Source organism: Phoca vitulina, unplaced genomic scaffold (assembly GCF_004348235.1).
Source record: "Phoca vitulina isolate PV1807 unplaced genomic scaffold, GSC_HSeal_1.0 scaffold11, whole genome shotgun sequence".
In the NCBI taxonomy this organism is placed as follows: domain Eukaryota; kingdom Metazoa; phylum Chordata; class Mammalia; order Carnivora; family Phocidae; genus Phoca; species Phoca vitulina.
Window position 1 is genome coordinate 2,980,015 of NW_022589714.1, and position 26,062 is coordinate 3,006,076.

Sequence of the window (26,062 nt, forward strand, 5' to 3'; positions counted from 1 at the left end):
ATATGTATTGCCAATTGTCCCAACATTAGTTATTAAAGATACTCTTCCTTCTCCAGTGACCTGTGGTGATATCTTTATAATAAGTCAATGTCCTTAAATATGTGTATCTGTTTCTGGACTCCCTACTCTGTTCCATTTGTCAATGTATCCATTTTTATGCCAGTCCTTCGCTTCTTATTTACTGTAGTTCTATAATAAATCTTGGTATCTGGTAGAGCACATCTTCCCACCCTGTTTTTCTTCAAGATGGACTGCTTTGAATTTCCTAATAATCATTTTGTCAAGTTCCATAAGAAAACCTAATGAGATCCTGATTAGAATTGCATTGATCTATAGATCAATATGGGATCATTCATATTTTTATAATATTGAATCTTCCAATACAGGAACATGATCTATTTTCCCACTTATTTAGGTCTTTAATTTCTTTCAATAATATTTCATAGTTTACTTCATAGAGGACATCCAGATATTTTGTTAGATTTATTTCAGGTACTTATTCCTAGGTATTTTTGATGCTATTGTTAAAGGCATTTTTTGCAAAAATTTCCTTTTCTAACTTTGATTTTTGTATATTGACTCTGTATTCAACATCCTTATTAAAATCTCTTATTAATTCTAATAGTTTATCTGCTAATTAAAAAATTATATACCCAATCTTATACAAATAATTGCATTTTTGGTTTTTTTCCAGTTGTCATAACTTTTTCTCATTTCCTTCCTTATTGTACTATATAGTCCTTTCAAAACAGTATTGAATAGAAGTGGCATTTATAGGCATCCTCAGTATTAAAGGAAATCTTACAACACTTACCATTAAATATGATATTTACTTGGGCACCTGGCGCTCAGTTGGTTAGGTGTCTAACTCTTGATTTTGGCTCAGGTCATGATCTCAGGTAGTGAGATTGAGCCCTACGTAGGGCTACACACTCAGCGCAGAGTCTGCTTGTCCCTCTCCCTCTGCTCCTCCCCCTGCTTGTGCTCTCTCTCTCTCTCTCTCTATTTCTCTCTAAAATAAATAAATAAGGGACACCTAGGTGGCTCAGTTAGTTAAGCGTCTGCCTTCGGCTCAGGTCACGATCCCAGGGTCCTGGGATCAAGCCCCACATCGGGCTCCCTGCTCCGCAGGAAGCCTGCTTCTCCCTCTGCCTGCCGCTCCCCCTGCTTGTGTGTGCTCTCTCTCTGACAAATAAATAAATAAAATCTTTTAAAAAATAAATAAAATCTTTAAAAATAAATAAATATGATATTTACTGTAGCTATTTTTTGGTAGCTATCACTTTTCAAATTAAGTAAGCTCCCTTCTATTCTTCTATTCCTCAGGGTCCAAAATGGACACTGATTTTAGCAAAGGCTTTTTCTGCTAATATGGAAAATTATATTGATTGATTCTATTTTTAAGATTTATTTTTTTGGGGGGGCGCCTGGGTGGCTCAGTCGTTGGGCGTCTGCCTTCGGCTCAGGTCATGCTGGGATCGAGCCCCGCATTGGGCTCCCTGCTTGGCAGGAAGCCTGCTTCTCCCTCTCCCACTCCCCCTGCTTGTATTCCCTCTCTCGCTGTCTCTCTCTCTCTGTCGAATAAATAAATAAAATCTTTAAAAAAAAAAAAAGAGGGGCGCCTGGGTGGCTCAGTCGTTAAATGTCTGCCTTCGGCTCAGGTCATGATCCCAGGGTCCTGGGATCGAGCCCACATCGGGCTCCCTGCTCAGCAGGAAGCCTGCTTCTCCCTCTCTCATTCCCCCTTCTTGTGTTCCCTCTCTCACTGTCTCTCTCTCTCTCTCTGTCAAATAAATAAATAAAATCTTAAAAAAAAAAAAGATCTATTTTTTTATTTATTTGAGAGAAAGAGAGTGTGGGAGGCAGAGGCTGAGGGACAGGAAGAGAGAAACCTACACAGACTCTGCTGAGCATGAGCCTCATGTGGAGCTCGATCTTATGACCCTGAGATCACCACCTGAGCGGAAACCAAGAGTCGGCCACTTAACCGACTGTGCCACCCAGGTGCCGATTCTATTTTTTTTTAAAGATTTATTTATTTATTTGAGAGAGAGAGAGAGAGAGAGCATGAGAGGGGGGAGGGTCAGAGGGAGAAGCAGACTCTCATCTGAGCAGGGAGGCTGATGTGGGACTTGATCCTGGGACTCCAGGATCATGACCTGAGCCAAAGCCAGTCGCTTAACCAACTGAGCCACCCAGGTGTCCCTGATTCTATTTTTATAGTTTACAGTTTTATGCAGAAATTCTCCATCTTAATTTTTTAATCTCTTTGCACTTAGTACATTAAGATATTTTAAAGTTTATGCTATTTCAATATCTAAAGCCTCTTGTTCTATTCTCTATTTTTTTCTGCTGGTTATTGTGTCTTACTTTCTTGTGTGCCTGGTTACTTTTTTATTATGAACTGTATATTATATTTACAATATTTCTAATAGAAATAATTGGAGACCTCCGATGGTGCTATCTTCCTCCAGAGAGGATTTCTGTTTATTTCTACCAGGTACCTGGTAGCACTAATACCCTGGTCTGCCTGAGGCTACTCCACTCCAGAGAACTAACCCACTTGTAGAGACTGTGTGCAGATGAGCTGCACACCCTGCAAGGGCCTATCTACCTTCATTGCTAGGGTGTACTTTTGGGGATCCTAATATAGAGCTAGACTGTTTGGTGGGCCCTGGTCTCTAATCCCAGCCCTGAAGCTTCCCAAAACCATCAAAAGCTTCCTTCAGCTTCTCAGTTGCCTTCCTGAGTTAGCAAATTCCCCCAGGAGAAATAGATCCAAATTTTGAACACATCTCCTTGGGCCTCTGTTTCTCTCTCACATCCTAATCCAGGTTTAACTTGTTAATTTCAAAATCTTCAGAAAGAAATTTTTATATTTTGTCTAGCTTTTTAGTTTTCAGTAGAAATATTACTGTGAATTACTTAGCTTGCAGTTACTCAACGTGGAAGTCCTTGATTGATTTTTCAATGTTAAAACAATCTTGCAAACCTCCCCCCCCAAAAAAAAACCAACCTTGCTTTCCTGGAATAAACCTGATTTAGAAGTGATTTACCTTTTTTAAAAAAATATATTGCTGGAGGGATCCAGCTTAATATTTTGTTTAGGATTATTGATTCTATGTTCATGGGTGAGATTGACTTGTAATTTTGCTTTCTTGTACATCCTTAGGCTAACTTCATAAAATAACTTGGTATCTTTTGACATGTATTTTGATTTTTTAAAATATTCTTTTGATATTCTCTGGAAAAATTTATGTAAGATGTACTATTTCCTCCTAAACCTTTGCTAGAATTTGCTGGTGAAGGCATCTGGATCTATCATTTTCTTTGTGGGAAAATTTAAATTAAAGATTTTTTAAATTAAAATTTTTTTAAATAAAAAAAATTTTTTTTAAATAGTTATAGGACTTTTCAGGTTTTTGTATTTCTCCTCTTATCAGTGTTGATTGATATGTTGTATATCCCTGGTAATTTGTTCATGTCATCTAAATTTTAAAGGTTATTGGCAAAAAGTTGTTCAGAATAATGTCTTTTAATCTTTTTTATGTTTGTAGCTTATACAGTGATGCCTTTTTCATTCCTGATAGTGGCTATTTTTGCTTTCCTTTTGGCAAGATCAATCTTGTTAGAGTTTTATTGGTTTTTATCAGTCCTTTGAAAGAACCAATATCTGGCTTTAATTATCCTTTCAGTTGTATGTTTGTTTTCTATTTCAATGCTTTCTCTTCTTACCTCTATTATTTCCTTCTATCTACTTTAATTTGCTGTTCTTTTCCTAACTTTTAGAGATGGATGCTTACCTCATTGAATTTAAGCTCTCCTTCCTTTCTGAGATGATGGTTAAGGTTATAAATTTCCCTGGAAGAAACACTTGGCCTGCATTCCATGAGTTTTGATGTGTAGTATTTTTAAAATCATTTTGTTAACATTTTCTAATTTTCATTATGATGTCTTCACTGACCCATGAGTTTTTCCAGAAGTATATTGCTGAATTTGCAAATGTATAGAGATTTTCTAGTTATATTTTTGTTGCTAATTTCTAACATTCATTGAGTTCACAGTTTATATCAATTCCAGTCCTTCAAAGTTTGTCAAAATTGCTCTTTAGCACTGTATATGGTAAATTTTTTGTAGATGTTCAACGAGTGCTTGAAATGAATTTTTATTATATAGTTTTTGCATTCATTGTCCTAAACATGTCTGTTATGTCAAGTTTGTTAATTTGTTTTCATCTTATATGTCCTTACTGGGATTTTTTTGCCTACCTGTTTTATAAATTCTGAGAAAGATGTATTAAAATCTCCCACTATGAATGTAAATTTGTCTGTTTCTCCTTCAATTCTGTCCACTTTTGATTTTTGCCTTTTGAGGTTACATCAGTAAATGCACACAAATTTATATTTATATTTTATTGGTGAATTGAGTCATTTATTACTACGAAATGACCCTCTTTATCTCTCTTTTTCTACTTTATTTGATATAATATAACTACACCCATTTTCTTACGGTTAGTATTCGCATGTAATATCGTTTGCATTCTTTATGTTCAACTTTCCTGTATCTTATATTTTCAGTGTGTCTCTTCAAACAGCATAAAGTTGGGTATTGTTTCTTGATCCAGTCTGACAAACTTTTAGCATTGTTGAATTATCAAGTTGGACAATATTTGTTTGTTAAATGGAACATTTGGTCCATTTATATTTAGGAATAATTTACATGTTGGTTTTAAACCTGTCATCCTACTCTTTTTTATTGTCCAACCAATTCTGTGTTCTTTCTTTTTCTTTCCTTGTTTTCTTATGGATTGGTTACTTTTGGTTATTCCTATTTAAGCTTTCCTATTTTAGTTTTGAACACACATACTCTTGCTATTTGTCAGTGGCTCCCCAGAAAACAACATGAACTCTTGGCTTCTCATACTAGTCTGTTAATTAGCTACTTTAACTGTTCTCCGAGGCAACGCAAAGACCTTGAACACTTTCACTCCATTTATAGCCCTCCTCATTTAAATGTTATTTTTGCTTGTATTTCTGTTTAGTTTTTTCATCTCCACAATACATTATTAATATTGTTTTATACAGCCAATGTTTACTTAGAATTATGCATATGTAAATTTTTGTTTTTCTTTATTCATTCTTGCATCTCCAGCTTTCCCTCTGGGATCACATTCCTTTGGCTTGAAAAAGATCTTCATTTAGGGCAGGACATATTTTGGCCTATTCTCTGTTTTAGTTTTTCTGAAAATTCTGTTTCACATTCATTCTTGGAGTCAGTGGGGAATAAATGACATATATCTTAATTTAAAAAATGGATAAATTCCTAACATGTGCTTTTTAGGGCCAAGTGAGGAAAAATAATGGTAGAAAGGCTAGGAACCAAGAAAATCCTTGGCTACACATGTATTTCCCTTATGCTGCCTTGAATTTTTCACCTCATTGGTTATACTGCCTGAAATCCCACCAGTGACTTCTGTTTGGTTTGATCTGGTTTACCAGATCCCTCTCTCAAAGCAGAAAAACCCACAGCGGTGTGAAGAGACCAAGGCACGAATGCCTACTTAATTTAACTAGACTGTTTTCTTTCTAACACCCTATAGGACCCTGTCCCACTCAAAACATAAAATTGTTCAAGGAAGGAGGAGAATGACCAGTAATTTGGAAGAATTTCTCCCAAAATCAGGTTGGGAAGGGCCACAAAATAGAGAGTTCAGGAGAGCCTGGAAGCATTAGTCCTGGGAAGTGGGGTAGGTCAAGGACAAAAGTCAACTCTATTGCACTCAGACCAAGGAGGACAGGGCATTGGTTCTGTTCAGACTTGAGGTATGAGTCCCCAGAACGCAGCTTTAGAGTCTCCTGAACACACAGATTGTTTACCTTCAACAACCCAGGTCTCCTGAGAACTTGACCTGTACTCCCACGTGGGCAGGACCTCCAGAGCGCTGACACCACCCTCACAGGCATTATCAAAATTTCTCTTAGAAGGGCAGCTGGAGCTGTGGAGAGCAGGGCAGGCCCTGAGAACAGAAAGACACAGTTTCAGACTCGAAGAAAGCTGATATATTTTATCTTGAATAAGTCCTTTGCCAAAACCAGCTCCTATTCAAACACTGTGCCCATTATCTGAAAACCAGGCCACTGGGAGGTAGGTCCAAAGAAGGTGATGGCTATATTGTTTTTTCCCTTTGGCTCTTGGAACAACTGGATGTGGCAGATCACTTGGAACTTTAGAGAAAGGAAGCGAGGGGAAAGGAGAGTGGGTCACATACAGCACACCTCCGTGAGAGGCAGTAATACCAGAGCTAACAGCTCAGACTCTGGGCCATTTTAACATCTCTGGCTAACAAGGGATCCAGAGGATGAGGAAATTAACCAGCCCCACTTCCCCGATGGCTGTGCTGGGAGCATGTGGCCCCGTGGGGGGGGCAGGGTCTGGGTACTAGGAGAGAACCCTGGCCAGGCTCCCTGAAGATCCCCCTCATGTTGCAAGCCCCACCGGGGAGAAAGGCAGACTAGTCAGCCCTAAGGAGGGGGCGTCCTCCCCACCTTCAAAGAATCCCTGGAGCCTGGAATAAGAAGAAAACACAGAGCAGGGACTTCTCATGGACCCTGACCTAAGCCATCAGTTGAAAAACATGGGAAAATAAAAAGAGCAGTTTACACCCTGATTTGAGAGGGAAAAAGTAAAAATAAAAAATAAAGCATTGTACTCATTTGCTTACATGTTTAAGAATACAGAAAATATCCACTAAATCCCTCTAGTAATCAATAAAATGCTTCCATTCTATTGAGCTCAAAAAACAAATATTTAATGGTGAGATTATAAGTATTAGCAGGTATACAGGGAAGTTTTGGGGGAGTCAGTGAGCTCATCCAATGTCCTGGGCCGCCTCCATGAGGAGCCCCGGCCTCCCAGTTTGGGCTGGAACTGAGGATTGAGCCTTCTGGTTCCTACTCTATGTCAGGGTCTCTGATCCTCCTTTCCTGCCCATGACCAAAATCTCGGTGCCTTCTAGACCTTCTCATTCCTAAGACCCAGACTCCCTCAGCCACCCTAAGGTTCTCCCTGCTCAGACCACAGTGGGTCAGCATGGCCTGGTCCTGCACTCCCTGGCTGGGGTTCAGAGGTTCAAGGTGCAGCGGGGCTGGCCTCTAGACAATACCCCCCCCCCCCCCCCCCAGGAAACCCAGCACACCTGCCACCTGACTCTCTCAGAGATATTTTTTTTTTTTTTGTCTAAGAGTATAATAGCATTTGTTAATATGCTTGACAAACACAGGTTTTTGGTTTTCCCCATTCTAGGTTTAAAAAATATACTAAAATCTAATAAACAATCTATGAAAGTATAACATACAGAAAGTATACACTCTGTAAGCGGACAGCCCATTAAGTTATCACAGAGTGAATGTAACCAGCATCCAGCCCAAGAAATAGAACAGGAAGTCATAGCTAAATCCACAGCTAAACACAGTTTTCGAAGTCTTGCCACGGGCCAGATGGAATTGAGTGTCAAGCTCTTGTGCCATGTACTTTCCTACTCCTCTTCTGACACGTCCTGGAAGGATTTAAAAATCTTGTACAGTATTGCCTTTGGCTGTGATCTAACTGCACAGAGATGGTCTCTCACACCAGACTGAAGGCTTCTGGGGGCAGGATCCCAGTTATCTGTTAGGTACTCGGGAGGTATGGTTTGAGTGACTGACCGAATGAATCCAGCCCCGGGCATACTGGTGTCCCAGGCCCGGGTCCAAGGCTCTCAGGCCTCATCTGCCCTTTATAGATGTCACAGCAGGCAGAACAGTTGACCAGGGTCCCGACTCAAACACTAGAGCATTATCCTCTCTACCCTACGGAGACAGAGCTGGGACGTAGAAAGTAGTAATCCAGCTCATCGAATCATGCAACAAACATGGATTAAACATCCACTTTGGTCCAGGAAAGACACATAAAGCAGACACAGTCTCCACCCTCAGGAGGAAAGCTCAGGCACCCATCACGTCAGGAAGAAGCAAGAAAACCCTCATAGAATTTGAATTACTGCTTCACCCTGCTCCAGGCAGGCTGTCCCCAGCGGGGTTGCTGACCCAGTGGTAGGCAGAATGTGCCTTCACCAGCTGTCTTTGCCCTTCTGCAGGCCCCGCTATCCCGGTAGGCGTGGACGTGCAGGTGGAGAGCCTGGACAGCATCTCGGAGGTGGACATGGTATGCAGTGGCCTCGGCGGGGCAGCCTCGGGTGCGGGGTTCCGAGGTTAAGGTTCTGTGAGCACCTGTGGCTGCATGGGTGCGGGCCGTGCCTGGGTGGGCAGGGCCAGGACTGCAGGGGATAAAACTGGGAGCCGGAAGTTGGCTCAGGTGCAGCGAAGCATAGAGCAGAGGTTCTCGACCAGATGGGTAAAAGTAACTCGGGGAGTTGGTTAAATGCAGATTCCTGGGCCCCACCGGAGACTTCCCGAATCAGTCTCTGGGAGTGAGGCCCAGCCCCTTACATTTGGACACACCCCCCACATGATGGGACCGGTCAGATGAACCCCACTTGGAGGATCACGGGAGGTGGACATTTTCAGACAGAAATTCTGCCGTTCTCTGCTCTCCAGTGCCCGCCTGGAGCATGGCTCCCCTATGCAATCCTTGGCAGTGTCCACCAAGATCTGGTAGTGAGGGAAGGCTTTTGAAGAAGCCTTGTTTCAGTTGAGACCTGAAGGACGGCTAAGGAGACAGCGTGGGGAGGGCCAGAGCAAGAGCAGGGGAAGGGCCCCGGAGGCAGAAGAAACAGGAGGTTTACAAACACAAACTGAAACAGTGGAGCACAAAGTGAGGAAGGGGTGGGGGTGGAGGGTTGGGCGGGTGGGGGTGCTCCCCTCCACAGGTGACCCTGCAGGACAGCCAGGAGGGGTAGAGGTGTGCTGGTAAAGCAGAAGTGGGCCCTACACTTTGAGACCACCACCACCACCAGGCGTCTTTCCACCCTTGCTCCCAGAAGAGGATGTTTGGGGTACTTATTTGTTCACACTTGTAACTTAGCCCTGGTATCCTCTGGTTGTGGCAGAGGTGCAAGACTCTTGGTTTAAGGCAGGAGACACTGTTTAACAGAACGAGCTTTCAGTCTGAAGTTATAGTAGATACGCAGCTGTCCATGCCTTCATCCATTCATTGCCCACCCCCACCCCCCATTTTTCCATCCTGCAAATATTTATTGATCACCTACTCTGTGCCTTGCCAGGTACCGAGTTAGGGCCTGGGGATTCAATGGCACGCAGGACACAATTCTGCCTTCAAAGATTCTGCAAAACCCACGATAGAAACTCTCTTAAACAGGACACTTGACTGTGCAGGTTTCTCCCAGTGTCCACTCACCTGAGACTGAATGCTTAGCCAACAGGAAAGGAGCCCCGTGTGCACGAGTCTGGGTGAGAGAGAGCAGGACGCCGCGGAAATCCGCCCCGCTGGCCCCCATGCCAGGCTGTCCGCCTCACGGCTGCAGGTTTCATTCGTGACGCCTGCAGGAGGGGCTGCTCAGCGTCCAGGGCTCCCACCTCACGATGCACAAGGAGCCAATGTCTTCCCTACTATAGCAGCACGGCGGAGGCGGGCAGCCACCGTCCTGCGGCTGAGCCTCGGGTGTCTGTTGCTTTGGTTGCTGACGGGTTGATGGTAAGAAAGGAAACGTTCTAAGCACTTCTGTCTGGTGTCACCTCGGGCTCCCACAGGACTTCACCATGACCCTGTACCTGCGGCACTACTGGAAGGATGAGAGGCTGGCCTTTCCCAGCACCAGCAACAAGAGCATGACCTTCGACGGCCGGCTGGTAAAGAAGATCTGGGTCCCTGACGTCTTCTTTGTTCACTCCAAACGGTCCTTCACGCACGACACCACCACGGACAACATCATGCTGAGGGTGTTTCCGGACGGGCACGTGCTCTACAGCATGAGGTACTATCCACGGGCTCACCGTTTCTTGGTCCAGCGCCATTCTAATATGTCTGGTCAGTCTCTCTGGCCCTGAAGAGCTTGTCACCGTGGCTGGGCCTGTGGCTACAGATGGCAGGAGCCTCCTGATGTCTGTTAGAAGTCTCTGAAGACGAAACGGTCACCCTAGTAGCCAGTGACTTCCCAGTCATCGGGGAGCTTAAGCTCGGGTTAGGAGACCAGGTGGGCCTGAGTGAGTTGAGGGAGCCAATGACCTTCTGTGTACCTTCCACCCCCGAGAGCCTAGGATTCCAGTTCATCGGTTATAAAGATTTAAAAAGACAACAAGAGCTACTGTTTATTGAGTGCTACTGCGGACTGGCTTCTGGGCTAATGAGTGATTACGCAGGCTTATTCCCCATCTTCTTGGCCTGCTTGTACGGTTCGCCAGAAGTCACTGCTAATAGCCTTGGGGTGGCGGGGCGGGGAGGGGGGGGCATAACTTCCCAGGCATGTCTAGGGGAGGTGGCCCACTGGCTGAGGGCCACGCGCAGAGAAGGGTGCAAGTGTGTGCCCCTGACGGCCAACACCCTCAGTGGCTGGGGCCCCGCAGAGCACTGCTAACACATGCTGCGGAAGACAGAACTCTAAAAGTTAGGGTCCTGCAACGTAGAGACCGGGGTTTCCAAACTTCTGCAGTAGGTGTGAGAAGGCACTGCTCTTGGTCGTGTCGGGGTTCTCCTTACTCCAGGCAGGCGTATGAGCCAAGAACTCTCTGCACGAGCCAACATGCTTGTTTGGGTTGCCTAGGATTACGGTCACTGCCATGTGCAACATGGACTTCAGCCACTTTCCCCTGGACTCCCAGACCTGCTCTTTGGAGCTGGAAAGCTGTAAGTATCAGCGTTCCTAATGACAAATCTCCGCCTCGTTCCCGCTCCAATCTCTGTGCCATTTTAGTAACCGTTGAGACTGAGTACTGCCTGCCCGTGGTAAGGCCTCTTCACTCCGAGGCTGGTGTAGGATTTCCCTGTGCCTTCAGCCACCTCAGAAGCAAAGGAGTCGAATTAACTTGTTTTCCTTTCCCCAAAGATGCATATACAGATGAAGATCTGATGCTGTATTGGAAGAATGGGGATGAATCCCTGAAAACCGATGAGAAGATCTCCCTGTCCCAGTTTCTGATTCAGAAATTTCACACCACTTCCAGACTGGCCTTCTACAGCAGCACTGGTAGCTAATGTTTGCCACGGGCTGATCCGAATGTGGAAGAAAATACATTAGAACCCTCCAGCCTTGAACTTTTCCCCTGCCAGTGAGAATGAATGTGTATTCCTAAGTAATGCATAGTTCTGCAAAACATAAGCAACACTTGGAAGCAGAAATTTAAAAAGTTGCCGTCCTCTGAAATCCGATGGCCAGAGGCAACCACTCCTAACAATTTAGCACACACCCTTGCAAACATCTTGCTTTAATGATATAATTGTTTTACATGCTATTCTGTAGTCTGATTTGTTTGACTTAATGATATGGATGATAGCTTTCCGAGGAAATGTATCTATTACCTATATTTAGATCTATAGATTTATTTATTTACTTACTTTAGTAGCGGAGGGGCAGTGGGGAGGGAGGATCCCAGGCGGACACCCCGCTGAGCACGGAGCCTGACTCAGGGCTCCATCTAAGGACCCTGAGATCATGACCTGAGCCGAAATCAAGAGTCGGACGCTTCACCAACTGAGCCACCCAGGCACCCCTATAGCTTTATTTTTAATGTTTAGTGTAACTCATCCTGGACCCCGGGCCGTGTTTGAGGTTTTGAGAGGGTGCACCTGTCAGTCCTCTAATCTCACCGTTAGTTCTTGTCGTCGTTTCTGAGGGCTGTCATAATAAACACAATCTGGGGGCCTGAAGCAACAGGAATGTATTTGCCCACAGTTCTGGAGGCCAGAAGTCTGCGGGCCATGCTCCCCCCTTAGGCTGTAGGGAGGAACCCTTCCTTGTCTCTTACTAGTTTCTGGCGGGTTCTGCATTGCTCTAATGCCTGCCTCGGTTGTCACGTGGCATTCTCCGTGTCCCTTTCTGTGTCTTCCCATGCTGCTGTTTCTATGTATCTGTGTCCACAGAATTTCCGTCCTCTGTAAGGCTACCAGCCATTGGATTATGGCCCACCCTAATCCAACGTGCCCTCAGCTCATCTTGCTTCCATGTGCAAAGACCCTATTTCTAAATAAGGTCACAATTCATAGAAACTGGGAGGTAGGACTTCAACATATCTTTCTGAGGGACACAGTTCACCCCATGACAGCCCTGCAAGTAGCTACAGGACCCTAAGGGACTTCTCACTTCTTCCCCCCTTGTCCGTGTGCCGAGAAGCCCAGGCCCTTCCGTGCGGAGCTTTCATGCCACCATCTGCCCCTGCACGTCCCCCATCTATCTCCCTGTTCCCCTGCCCCCACGCACGCCCCTCTGTGCCCAACATCAAACACTGAAAAAGACCAAGCCTCAGTCCAGGTGGTTTTAGTGTCCGGACAGCCCAAGCCGGCTTCCCTTTGTGCCCAGAGGGCTCATCCTCATCACTCTCTTCCCTTCTCCACGGGTATGTATTGCCACACAATCTTCCTTTCTCATCTCTTCTTGGCAAGTTCAAACCCAATCTCTTTCTCTTTCTAAAACCATTTTTAAGAATGTCTTCTATAACTTTTTACTATGTGTCACTGTTTTGAGAACTTTATTTGAATTAACTAATTTCTACCCAACAAACCTATGGTGTAGATATTATTACCCCCAATTTACAGATGAGAAAACTGAGACTCAGAAGGATTAAGCTGCTTATTGAAGTTGCACAGCTAATAAGTGGCCAATCTGCCTTAGTCACTATGTGTACTCCCCTTAGATGTTTTCTATATTCAAATAGAAGCTTGTTTGTTTGTCTTGAGCCTTTCTAGAGTCCAGATTAAAATGCATCTTCCCCTCCCATTACTTACCATGTACCAACAAGCAGGTTTATCATCCCCCCTCCCCCCACAGGGGCTGCCATCTCACCACAGAGTGCTGTTTGGAACACAGAGTATACATTTTTAAAGCTCTTGGTTCCCTCCTAGTGTTTCCAAGGCAACTCTCCCTGGTTTTCTTAAGAGGAAAGGATAGTGGAATAGTCCCTCACAGAATGAAGGCAACTCTCAGCCCTTCCAGAAAGACCCTGTACAAACCTAAGGAACAATGTGATTTGCTTCATGGGTGCCAATTTAAGTAGGGAAAATAAAGCTGACATGACGGGGCAAAGGTTGTGGGATGAATAAATGATTAGGAGTGTCTGTCACATCTGAAGATGTGTCTATTCACTCCACTAAAAGCACCTAGCTCATTCAGACAACCAAGGAACCTACATAGTGACCGTGTGTCAAGCTTGTCTGGACCCATCCTATCGTTCCAGCCTATCCCTAGTGATCCAACCCTCCCCTTACCTGATTCAGCGGTAACTTTCCACACCAGCCAGGTAGCCCTTGTTCCCTCAGCAGCGTTTTCCTGGGGGCAGCCTGCCGTCCTCCTGCCTCCAAACCACCGGGGAGTGGTCTGACAAGCAGATTTCCGGGCCCTGTTGCAAGCTACTGAGTCAGTATCCCAGGCTGGGCTGGAATGGGCGTGGGGTGGGTGTGTGCACACAGTTGCAAAAGTTACTTTTGACATTTATATTGCCCTTGACGCCACCCTTGGTCCCAGTGATTGGGTATCGATCTTGTGGATCATTTGACACCTTACCATTTTAGTCCTTGTTTACAACCATCCATCCCGTGATATATGTGGAGACTGGCTGAGCTGACCAATCTACAACCGAGGGGACAGTGACAAGAGCCCAGCTCTGCTGGCTCCTGCCTCAGTGGTATTGGACTCAACAAAATAGAACCAGTCCCACTTCTTAGCCTCCTGAGCAGTGAGTCCTCAGGAAATATGGTTGGGGGTTGCAAATAACAAATACAAACCAGCAACTAAACCTACATCTCTCGTTCTACCTTTCCCCAAAATGTTAGGGGAAGAGAAGAGAAGTTAGGTACATTGAATAAAACAGTACATGCATTAGATACTGGCAAGACACTTATTAATAGAGGGCTTAGACTTTAGAAAGGAGATGTATTATAGTAAGTCAATTGTTCATTAACTTTTAACTTTCTGCTGAAGAGGAGAGCAGTGGGGGTGGGGGTGGGGGAAAGGCTCCCAGGGAAGGAGTTTGTTTTTACCTCTCAAACTGAACCTCACTGGCTTCTTCCCGTGTCCCCCAGGCTGGTACAACCGTCTGTACATTAACTTCACGTTGCGACGCCACATCTTCTTCTTCTTGCTCCAAACCTACTTCCCTGCCACCCTGATGGTCATGCTGTCCTGGGTGTCCTTCTGGATCGACCGCAGAGCTGTGCCCGCCAGAGTTTCACTGGGTAAAAGCATGTGTTAAGGTGTGGGGGGGTGGCTATATTTTCCAGCAGGTCACTATAAAGAGAAAAGGTAAAATCATCATCCAGAGTTAACTGATGGTTTGTCAGAGCCCAAAGGAGCAAACTTTCCTCCCGCTTGCAGCCTTCACCATTCACACGCTGCTCTGCGTTTCCTAGACTACTTCACAGAAACCACAGGGAGCTAAAACTATGTCAACTTTGCTCCAATCACTTCAGAAAAATAAAGCCTGTTTGGGGGATAGACTTCCCCCACCAGCAGTCTTAGAGCTCAGTACTTCGATAAATAAGACAATTCTGCAAATGCCAAAACCTTATTCTGTAAATACAAAAATTGTGTTTGCTGGCCTTGGTTGGACAGACTGAGAGTCTGAAGGCAGGGCGGGGATTAGGGGATTTGGGGGGAGGGAGAGGGCTGTACTCCCCAGAGTTGCGGTTTTAGTCCTCCCAGACCCGAAATTCCAGAGGGAACGTTAACAGCTCATCATTGTCAATTTGGAGGAAATCGGCTTGGGCTCCAAGAAATGTGAGGGTTTAACCAGCAAGGCACAATGAAGCTAGCGTGACAGGCCTCCAGGAATTTCCACAGTCCTCGGAGACTTAATCAGTGTGGCTCAGATGAGAGGGAATGAGGCCATTCCTTGCGGCGTGGCCAGTTTCCTTTAGAGGGGTCCTTCACTCACTGTTTCGAATTCCACATCCGACGGGGTCCTTCGCGGAGCGCTGCTGATCCGGTGAGCCACATCACCCACCCCCAGGCCCCCGAGGGGCTGACAGGCAAAGGGGACCAGCAGCAGCGAGCTGGCCGGGGTGTGGGGGGCGGGGTGTGTGTGTGTGTGTGTGTGCGGAGCCGCCGGCTGCTTGTGGAGCAGATCCACAGCGTGGATGTTTCCATGCCCCGGGGGATTTCCCGTTGGGTTTCCGACAGGGAGAATGTAAAACGGTGACTCCGTGCCATGTGGGGCGCAGTTCCGTACCCTCGTCAGCGGCTGACCTATCGCTGCATGTTGCAGGTATCACCACCGTGCTGACCATGTCCACCATCATCACGGGCGTGAACGCCTCCATGCCCCGCGTCTCCTACATCAAGGCGGTAGACATCTACCTCTGGGTCAGCTTCGTGTTCGTGTTCCTGTCGGTGCTGGAGTACGCAGCCGTCAACTACCTGACCACCGTGCAGGAGCGCAAGGAGCGGAAGCTGCGCGAGAAGGCGAGCCGAGTTCCCTTCACCTCCTCGTCCGCGCCCAGGCTCCTGGTTGCACGAGAATGGCGGGGACGAGGGTGGCGTGTAGAGGAGGGCGATGTTTGCGCAAAATGGAGGAGGGTCTCTTTTAGAATAGGTTCTAGCTTCTTCCATCAAGGATCCCAGAAAGCAGAAAGTCTTTGGACCAAGACTAGGAACAGGGAGACTTGGGGGTCTTAGGTCCAACTCTGCCACTTAGGCTGGGCCTCTGTTTCCTCATCTCTAAGAAAGGTAGAACGCAGTCCTCACCTCGCCTTCGTCCCAGGGTCGTTGTAAGGATTACGCGACGTAATGCGTGCAAAAGTTGTTTTGAAACTGCGGGGTTCTGGACAGACATAAAGTATCACTATTACTACTGGACATGTTTAGGGAAGGTGCCTCCAGGTGCTTTGACTGGACAAGGGGAGAGTTCTAGAATTAAAAACTCCTGTATTTATCTGTGCTCTGACCAATTAAAAATTCAGTCACATACAACTTTAGCCTTTAGACTCATTGGAAATAACTACGCTATCTACATGGTACTGCACTATCCTATACCAACCTACGTTAGTTACGAGATAGGATACAAATGGGGGAATTCAGGCAATGTGCGTGGGCCTTTGACACAGGGAGGGAAAGTCCATTTCATTCATATTCAGACTCTTATTAATCACAGCAGGAAATAAAATGCCAACTTGTTACCAAATCATTGGTCATCATTGCACTAATCAAAATGGGTGTTCAGCTAGAAGGTATAAAGATCAGGGGATATGAAAATCCCACATTTATGCACATCTAGGTGGCTTAATATAAGGGAGCTTTAAATTTTAGGAAAAGAGGATGTGTTGCCTTTTCAAAAATAGTCTTCCAATGCCCACATTATACCTAAATATATTATATTAAATATATATATTTTAAAATGTATTCTCAACATTCTACATATTTTCTAAATATTTCTACACTGTCTCCAAATAGGCTAGATTGTTTAAGAATTTATTTTTAAAATTCTATTGAAACCTTTTTTACTTTAGCATTTAAGTATTCATTCAAATTTTCAATAATCTGCACATTGGTCATTGTCAAGTGCTTTTGGGTTATATTTAAACATTTTTGATTTATAACCCGGTGAACTTTCCTGTATAGAGCTGTTGGAAAAATAGCAAGCCTTCACGTGCCAAGTATGGGCCCATGAATTGTTAGCCGGAGCCCGCTGGTAGCCCACTCTCTGCTGACTCAAACGGTAGGGAGAAGTGAAACTATTTCCTTCCTTCCAACTTAGAATTTCTTGTAAACATTTTCATACTTGCAGAAACAGTTGAAAAATAGGATAATGTTCATCCATAGACTCTGTACCTACACCCAACATTGTTAATGTTTTACCATTTTTGTGTGAGCTCTTTCTCCATATAAATGTACTTTTGTCCGTGCAGTTGAACCATTTAAAAATGCATTGCAGGCACCATGAACTTTTATGCTTAAATGTAACTCTTTAGAATAAGGACACTCTCCTAACTAATCATCTTTTGATTCATGCACAAAGACGTGGAGACCCACGACTGGAATCAGAATGTATGGGTTTATTATTTTTTTAAATATATTTTTAAAAGATTTTATTTATTTGAGAGAGAGAGAGAGAGAGCAGGGGGAGGAGCAGAGGGAGAGGTAGAGAGAGGATCTCAAGCAGACTCTGAGCTGAGCGCAGAGCCCGAAGCAGGGTTCAATCCCATGACTCTGAGATCATGACCTGAGCCAAAGTCTAGAGTCAGAGGCTTAACTGACTGAGCCACCCAGGTACCCCCAGAATGTGTGCATTTAAAGTCCTGACTCTGACACTAGCTGTGTAATCTCAGGAGAATTGTATAGCCTCACTGGGTCTTAGTTTTTGCCTCTGCAAATGGGGACGTTTAGACTAAATCAGTGATTCTGGACCTTCACTGCATTGTAGAATCACCTAGGGATCTTCAAATTTATTATGTTTTTTTTTTTCATCTTTTTAAAATTTAAATTCAGTTAGTTAACATATAATGTATTTTGGTTTCAGAGGTACAGGTCAGTGATTCATCAGTCTTATATAACACCCAGTGCTCATTACATCACATGCCCTCCTTAATGTCCATCACCCAGTTACCCCATCCCTCCCAGCCCCCTTCCCCTCCAGCAACCCTCAGTTTGTTTCCTATGATTAAGAGTCTCTTATGGTTTGTCTCCCTCTCTGGTTTTGTCTTGTTTTATTTTTTCCTCTCTTCCCCTATGATCCTATGTTTTGTTTCTTAAATTCCACATATAAATGAGATCATATGATAGTGTCAAATTAATTAGTTGAGAGTGAAGCCTGGATGTGGCCATTTTAAAGAGCTCCCTGGGTGATTCTAATATGCAGAGAGTTCTAATATGTAGAGAGTCGTTGGACTGAGTGATCTCTGGAGGTCCTTCTAGTTCTGCCTTTCTGTGGCTCTGAGTAGCCATGGGGCTTTGCTCTGGGCCCAGGCCACCACCTCTGCCCCTCCACAAGGCCTAAACATGCCTAATACCTTCCTTGTGTTTGCTGCCCGCAGTTCCCCTGCATGTGTGGAATGCTTCACTCAAGAACCATGACGCTGGATGGAAGCTACAGTGAGTCTGAGGCCAACAGCCTGGCCGGGTACCCAAGAAGCCATTTTCTGACAGAAGAAGAAAGACAAGACAAAATAGTGGTCCACCTGGCTCTGAGCAATGAATCCAACTCCTCCAGGAAGAAGGGGCTTCTGAAGGGCCACATGGGTCTTCGCATCTTCCAGAACGCCCACGCCATTGACAAATACTCCAGGTTGATATTTCCTGCCTCTTACATATTTTTCAACTTAATTTATTGGTCAGTGTTTTCCTAGGGGCCCCGAGGCTGTGCCTGGGAAAGGACATAGATATCTATGGGGCCTGGCCAGCCCTCTGCACATGGAACTGCTGACCATGCTCCCCTCACCAGATGGAGCGGTAGCTCCTAGACCACCATGGCAGCGCTCCCTCCCAGAGCGGGCCCTCCAGCTGCCCTTCCCCTGACCTCATGGGTTTGCTCCTCATTAATGCTGTGTTCTGTGTCCTACTTCATACCTCTTTCGGACTTCTTCTGTTCTTGTGTGTAAACAGGTTCACAAGAGCCCCCTCCTATAAAAAATGACTCAAATGCCTCCTAGATAGTCTGAGACCCTAATGAAGCCTAGGATTCAGTTGTGAAGGGACAGGAAAGAATAAAAGGCAAGCTTAGGGGCTTTCTGGATAGGAGATGGGAAATAGGATTCAAAATAGGAATAAAAAAAATCTGTAAACCCATACAACTAGATTAAGTGCCTACCTAGGAAGGAAAAAAAGCTCAGATCCCAGATAGGAAACGAGACCTGGGTGAGTCTGGCAACTCTCCTGATTTTGCAATCCATTCAACCATGCATTAAATATTGAGTACCCACCCTGTGCCAGGTCCTGTGGAAATGAACAAATAGAAGTCTCTTTTCTTAGAGAACTTCTCTAAGCCTGGACTCATTCTATGTATGGCAGAGGGTACTTCTGCCCTTCCTCAACCCCCACTGACCCCACAGATCCATTCTGTTTGCTGGTGCTTTTACTCCTAGGTCTGTCTGGAAAAGCACTTCCAGTCTCCTATGAGACCCTCATGAAGCCAGCTTAATACTGCTCTCCTGGAATCTCCATGCAAGACAAGTCTAGTGGTGGGGAGAGGAACAAGGACTTGAGAATTGGTGATAACAGAACTTGGTCTTGGCGAGGAAGGAGCCATGGGTCTGCTGTGGAAATGTGTTCCATATTCCATCCTACCTCGCTTTCTGGGCTTCTCTCCCAGCAGACAGGTGTCCTTAATAGTCCCTGTGTCCGAGCCCTGCCCCCACCCCTGGAACTCTACCTAACCAGATATGCCCTGCACCCTCGAATGATTTCTCCCTTCCACAAGGTAATGACTTTCCTCTAATGTAGCTAAGCTCAGATTAGAAAAGCAATCTGATTAATTGAATCTGCAGTAAGTCGTGAATGACCATTTCTCTTAACCCTAATTTAGGTTATGGGTTGCTAGTTAACTCAAGTGAACCTCTAATTGGTAGTATTTATAGAAATATAAAGAACATGATTTTGAGAAGGGGACCTTCTCTTTAAATTACAGCACTTGGAATCAGAGGGCTGTTCTGGGATAGAGAAGGAATGCCCAGCTCAGATTTCTTGCTTAATAAAAGAAGTTGTTCTGCTCTTTCCCTCTACCTACTGCCCCTTCCACCTTCCTGCCCAGGGTCTGGGTGTCTGGTCCTTTGGTCACGAGTGTACAAATGGTACAGCTAAAGACAGGATAACCCTGCCTTAAGTCAGGTGAGCTCTGGCCTGTGGAGTCTCCTCCACAGCTCCTGCCTCCCAGGGGCAGGGATTTTTAGTTCCTGAGGATTAGAGCCAGGTGGGTACCAGAGCCTCCTGAAGTTTCAAGTCAGGGGCCCGTAGATCCCTGATCCTCTCCCCCCCTCACCACAACTCCCACCCAGTTGCCCTATCCATCCCAGCTTTTCCACTCCTTCCTCTCGGCAGTCCCCCACCCATTTCCTCTGTTCCCATACCTACTCCTTGTGTGGTCCTGGTCCCAGACACACCCTTGCCACCACTCCGTTGCCCATGTGGAGGACCAGACTCCCATCCCTGGCTACCAGCCCTGATCTGAACTGGGACCTGCAGCCCACCAGTCCAGAGGGGGTGTGATCAGGGCAGGGATTTGAGGAGATATACTCTCAACAGGACAGGTTCTAGGCAACAATATGACATAGGTTATCTTGGGCAACTGCAAGTTTGGGAGGTTCCCAAGACCACTCTCAGGTTTAATGATTAGCTAGGAGGACTCCCAGAACATAGAAAAACCATTATACTCACAGTTATGGTTTAATGTGGCAAAAGGATACAGATTAAAATCAGCAAAGGAAAGCAACATTTACAGCAGGATGCAGGAGAAACCAGGTATGGAACTTCCAACTGTTCTCTCGCAGTAGAACTGCACAGTTAGTGCTTCTTTCTTCCAGCAGTGAGTGCGACAATATGCACCAAGTATTGCCAACCAGGGAAACATAGCCAAGCCCATCAAGGTGTGCAGAGTTTTTACTAGGGGTCGGCCATGTTCATACAGCTAACTGCTTGCTTGGCTGACCTTAGTTTCTAGCCTTTCCGGAGGTTGAGCTGACAACTCTTAGCCTAAGGCCTCCATCATAAATCACATCGTTAGTATAGACTATCTGGTATGGCCCAAGGCTTCCAGGCAAACAAACACCCTCCTATTAGAGCCTCCTATAAGGGCTTAGAAATGATCTCCCAGGAGCTGAGGCCAAGGCCCAAACCTTTTCTTTTGTCAAAGTTGATCGTTTATTGCACAGCAATCTTTGCCAATTGTTTATTGTTAATGTTGATTGCTGTACTGCTATTATAGATTCATGCAACTAACATTTTAAAGCATCCCTGCACTAGGATGTCCAGATTAAGAATAAGAGATAGTTCCAGCTGTCTGAGAGGGGACTGGTAGAGGACAAGGTATACAAATATCTACAAGGTAAAAAGTATTAAGTGCTACAGTAGTGGTTCAAAGTGTAATGGGAATTCTGAGGAAGGAAAGAATGATTTCCACTGGGAAGACTGAATCTCATGGAGAAAACGGCCCCTGAGGTGCCCCTTGAAGATTGGAGATTTGGAGAAGATGTATATGCTAGATGCACATGTAGAAAAGTACATGCTATCTGACTCTTCATTTCAGCTCAGGTCATGATCTCAGGGTCGTGAGATGGAGCCCTGCTCAGCGGAGAGTCTGCTTGAGAGTCTTTCTCTCCCTTACCCTCTGCCTCTCCCCCCACTCCTCATCCCCCACCCCTGCCCTCTCTCCCCCCTCCCTAAAAAAAAAAAAAAAAGAAAAAAGAAAAATACATGCTAGATCTGTGCTGTCCAATATGGTAGCCACTAGCCATGTATCTATTTAAATTTAAGTAAAATAAAATTGAAAGTGCAGTTCTTGCCACTGCACTAGCCACATTTCAAGTGCTCTGTTCGATAGCCACGTGTGGCTAGTGGCTATTGTATTGGATAGTGCAGACCTATAGAATATTTCCACAATCACAGAAAGTCCTAATTAGATAGTGCTGTTGTAGATGAAACGGTCGGCCTGAGCAAAGACATGAGAAAGGCAGGAAAGTTTGGGGCTGCAGAGAATAGGGTTTGTGGGATAAGTCATCCCCATTTTGACTGGATCTTAGGCCACGGGAAGAGGAGGTGAAAGACTAGCACTTTCTACAACATTAGGGGTCATGGCAGGTTCCCCCACGCCAGTGCTGATGAGGACAGCTTCCCCTCCACGGAGTTGTCTGACCCCAAACCGCTAGATTTCCCAGCCTTGTGGACAGATGAAGAATGAAACTATGTAAACAAGGATTATTGGATGGTACAGGGCATCTGGACTTGTTTAGAAATTTTTACTCTCTATAGACTTTCCCAGACCACAATGCTGCTCAAAGAATAATTATGTTGTCATTAAATATATTGTATTGCTATAGTTGTCTTACTTAATTTCAACACTACTCTGCTTCCGACTCTATTGTCTTCATAAATTGAGGCTCATCTAATATGGTGGCCCGTTCACACTTAAAAAAAAAGTAAAGATGTATTTTAACTAGCTTATACAATTAACTGGAGTTAATTGTATAGCAAACATACCCGGGATCGTAAACAGCATTTTATCACGTGGGACCATGATGCAGTGACGCCACTGTATTTAGCACTATCTTATTGCAGTGTAAAATAGTCTGACTCTACTTGAGAAGAGGAGAGAATTAAAGGAGATAAAGAGGAGACAATAGTAGAAGTAGAAAACAGGAACTAAGGAAATGTTGAGAACATGGAATGATTCACCCTAGAGGCAGGGAGACAGGAGTAAACATAACTGTTAGCAGGGAGCCTTGAATGACACTTTATTTCACTGACTCTAAGGTACTATCTCTGTAAGATGCACCCATATTTTATGTACCACTAAGAAAAAATGCTACTAAGTAAATTATAGCACGCCAGTGATTATAAGATGAATTCTGATTTCACCAATGTTAAACTGTGAAAGATTATGCACGTTAGAATAAAAGAAATAGGTATTATACAAAAGCTGGTGATTGGACATACTTCTTTGACACCATGGAGCCAAGAGTTACTAGGCTCTTGTCTTTGGGGTCTTGTGCCTGGGTCAGGGATGGGGTGATGGCAGATAAAGAAATAAATGGGAGGGGTGCCTGGGTGGCTCAGTTGGTTAAGCGTCTGCCTTCGGCTCAGGTCATGATCTTGGGGTCCTGGGATCGAGCCCCATGTCAGTCTCCCTGCTCACTGGGGAGCCTACTTCTCCCTCTCCCTCTGCTCCTCCCCCTGCTTGTGCTCTCTCGATCTTAAATAAATAAATAAAATCTTAAAAAAAAAAAAAAGAAAGAAATGGGGAACACCATTCAATGATTAAGAAGCTTACATTGCAGTGGGTGTGTTTCAAAAGAGGAAGAGATCATAGGATTTGAGGAATAGATGCTATTTGTGGTCAATTTTGAGCAATGGATAGATATAATTTCAACTAGTGGAAAAGGTGGGGAGGGGATGGTAACATGGAAGAAGAAAAGCTGAGGTGTATTCAGGAGACAGTGGGCAGATACCCTACCAAATGTACAAAAGTCTCAGGTTCTCATCCTCCTAGTTCCATGACCCTGGTATCAATGGTTCTTTTAGTTTCATTCCACTTAGAATAAACCTTGGGAAGATGGGGTGCCTGGGGGATGAAGTTGGTTGAGCGTCCAACTCTTGGTTTCAGCTCAGGTTGTGATCTCAGGGTTGTGAGATTGAGCCCTGCTTTGGGTTCTGTTCTCAGCATGGAGTCTGCTTGAGATTCTTTCCCTCTCTCCCTGCCCCCCCTCTCTTAAATAAATCTTTTAAAAAAGAAAAAAAAAAAAAGAATAAACCCAGGGAAGAAATTTGTCTGGTCTGGTTTGGGCCACACATGTTGAAGATGATGAGAGCTCTGTGTTATGTGTAAGTTTAGAAAGATAGAACTTGGAACTCCTGGATGGCTCAGTCGGTTAAAGGTCTGCCTTTGGCTCAGGTCATGATCCTAGAGTGCTGGGATCAAGTCCTGCATCAGGCTCCCTGCTCAGTGGAGAGCCTGCTTCTCCCTCTGCCTTGGCCTGCTGTTCCCCCTGCTTGTGCTCTCTCTCTCTGACAAATAAATAAATAAAATCTTTAAAAAAGTTAGAACTCGGGGCGCCTGGGTGGCTCAGTCGTTAAGCGTCTGCCTTCGGCTCAGGTCATGATCCCAGAGTCCTGGGATCGAGCCCCGCATTGGGCTCCCTGCTCAGCGGGAAGCCTGCTTCTCCCTCTCCCACTCCCCCTGCTTTGTTCCCTCTCTCGCTGTGTCTCTCTCTGTCAAATAAATAAAAATTAAAAAAAATTTATAAAAAAAAGTTAGAACTCTTCAAAGACATTTGATTTTGGTTCCATCTCTTTGTAAACATCTGCAGAAGGGAGAACCAGGAATTCAAAAAAATGGAAAGCTGCATAGTTTAAGGAAACCAATGAGACAGAAAAAGAATGGTAATAATAGTGGAGATGGTTCATTTATGTGTTAGAGCCACAGCCCATGTACTGACATAACAGACTAGGAAGCCAGGGGAAAGAGCTGTTCTATGAGGAGGGTGAGGAGTTTGGGCCTTGCAGACAAGTGGAGATGTGAATGAAAGTTATAGACGTTGGTCTGGGGCTGGAGGGAGATAAGGATTTGGGACTGCCTTCTTAGATGTGCTCAACGAAGCTATCCAAGTGGATGGAACTCCAGGAGCAAAGCAGAAGAGAGAAGGTCTGCAGACAAAAGCTTAGGAGTATATGGTTAGGTGGGGAGAGAGGGACTGATCAGAGAAGTAGGAGAACCAGAAGACCGTTGTGTCATGGAAACTGGAAGAAGAGTGACTCTCAAATGGAGGAGGGTATGGCTGGGGGCAATAATAACCATAACAATTGAGAAGCGTAAAGATTGTGAACAGATATGGCAAGATGGAGGCCAGAAGCTCAGTGGGATCAAGCACACAGGTAGATATTAAAGAAGGGGGACATTTTTCTTAACTGTAAGTGATTTCGGTAGGTAGAAGGGAACACGCTCCGAGGATTACTACTATTTATTATGGAAAGAATATTTTATTTTTTTTAAAGATTTTATTTATTCACTTGAGACACAGAGAGAGAGAGAGAGAGAGAGAGAGCATGAGCAGGGAGGGAGGCAGAAGGAGGCTCCCTGCTGAGCCAAGAGCCTGATGTGGGGCTCGATCCCAGAACCCTGGGATCATGACCTGAGCCGACGCAGATGCTTAACCATCTGAGCCATCCAGGCTCACCTGGAAAGAATATTTTAGACTTGTTTTCTTGAAGGATTTAAAAATAACATGGTGACTGGATGAGGGTTGTGGTCTCAGTGGTTGGTTCCCCAAACTACTCTATTGGAATTTAGGGGACTGGTCTGAAAACAGTGTTTATAACCTGGTCACCAGGTCTGTGGACAAGCTACAGTACTGAGGACTTGTGCCATCCTCTGTCCCCACATGCTTGGGGTGGGCACCACCAGGAGATAGCGTGGTCACTGCCTCTATCACAAAAGATAGAGCAGATGTTAAAGCAACCTCGTTGTATAAAGGGCCAAGTACTGAGTGCATTCTCTGTGCTTGACACCATGGTGAGGTTGGGATATATGGTTCCCAACTCGATTCTCATGTAAACCCCACTGAGGTGGGAAGGATTGCCCCTACTACATACCCACTAAAGTGTGCCTTCCATAACTGTATTCAACACATCTAGGTTGGTGGACTTCATGTGAAACAATTATTTCCCATACTATTTTCAGGAAAAAGACAATTTATTCCCTTACTTAGATGGACAGAGATGGGGTTGGAAAGAGTAGAAAGAAAACCCAAATTGGTCTGGGTTGTGCTGAAACATGTGGGCATGGAGTCATCCCTACATCCAGGTAGAAATTGGGAGTCAACTAGGACACGCGGCTAGCTCTTGAGGCTGGAAGCTGGCCTATGAGACACGCAGCTATTCAGGGCGGCCAGGACAAAGCATTATAGGTTTCCACCACCTGTGCTGTTGTAGGGAAGGAAAAAGTTTTCCTTGACCCTCTTAGAGTTCCGGCTGAGTCTGAAAATGAAACTGAAGAAGACAGATTAACAGGAGGAATGTATACATATTTATCTAATACAAGTTTCATGTGACACCGAACTTTGTAAAGACATGAAGATCCAAAGAAATGGTTAGACCTGAGTGTTTTGTGCTGGACTTGATGATGAGTGAAGAGTCATGGGAAGATGTCATAGGACAAAGGGTATGAGGTAAGTGTAGTAAGTTGGGGGGTGTGGGGGGCTTAACAAGGACTGTTTCTTCAGATTCCTCTCTGTGTCCCTTCATCTTTGGAGATAAGGGTGC

At 45.0% G+C, this 26,062-nt stretch overlaps 1 protein-coding gene across 2 annotated transcripts in view; it reads left to right on the forward strand.

Moving 5' to 3' along the window:
* Positions 1–19,480, forward strand: part of GABRR2 (gamma-aminobutyric acid type A receptor subunit rho2) — a 40,567-nt gene extending 21,087 nt beyond the window's left edge. The window contains exons 3-10 of one of the 2 annotated variants that reach the window (XM_032409291.1): positions 8,135–8,202; positions 9,708–9,931; positions 10,718–10,800; positions 11,000–11,140; positions 14,188–14,340; positions 15,369–15,565; positions 18,133–18,383; positions 19,180–19,480. In XM_032409291.1, the coding sequence (XP_032265182.1) occupies positions 8,135–8,202; positions 9,708–9,931; positions 10,718–10,800; positions 11,000–11,140; positions 14,188–14,340; positions 15,369–15,565; positions 18,133–18,383; positions 19,180–19,213 (1,151 nt within the window). In that variant the 3' untranslated portion in view covers positions 19,214–19,480. Of the gene's footprint in view, positions 1–8,134; positions 8,203–9,707; positions 9,932–10,717; positions 10,801–10,999; positions 11,141–14,187; positions 14,341–15,368; positions 15,566–18,132 lie in introns of both variants that reach the window. The other variant, XM_032409290.1, reaches the window with a different exon arrangement.
* Positions 19,481–26,062: the final 6,582 nt, after the last annotated feature.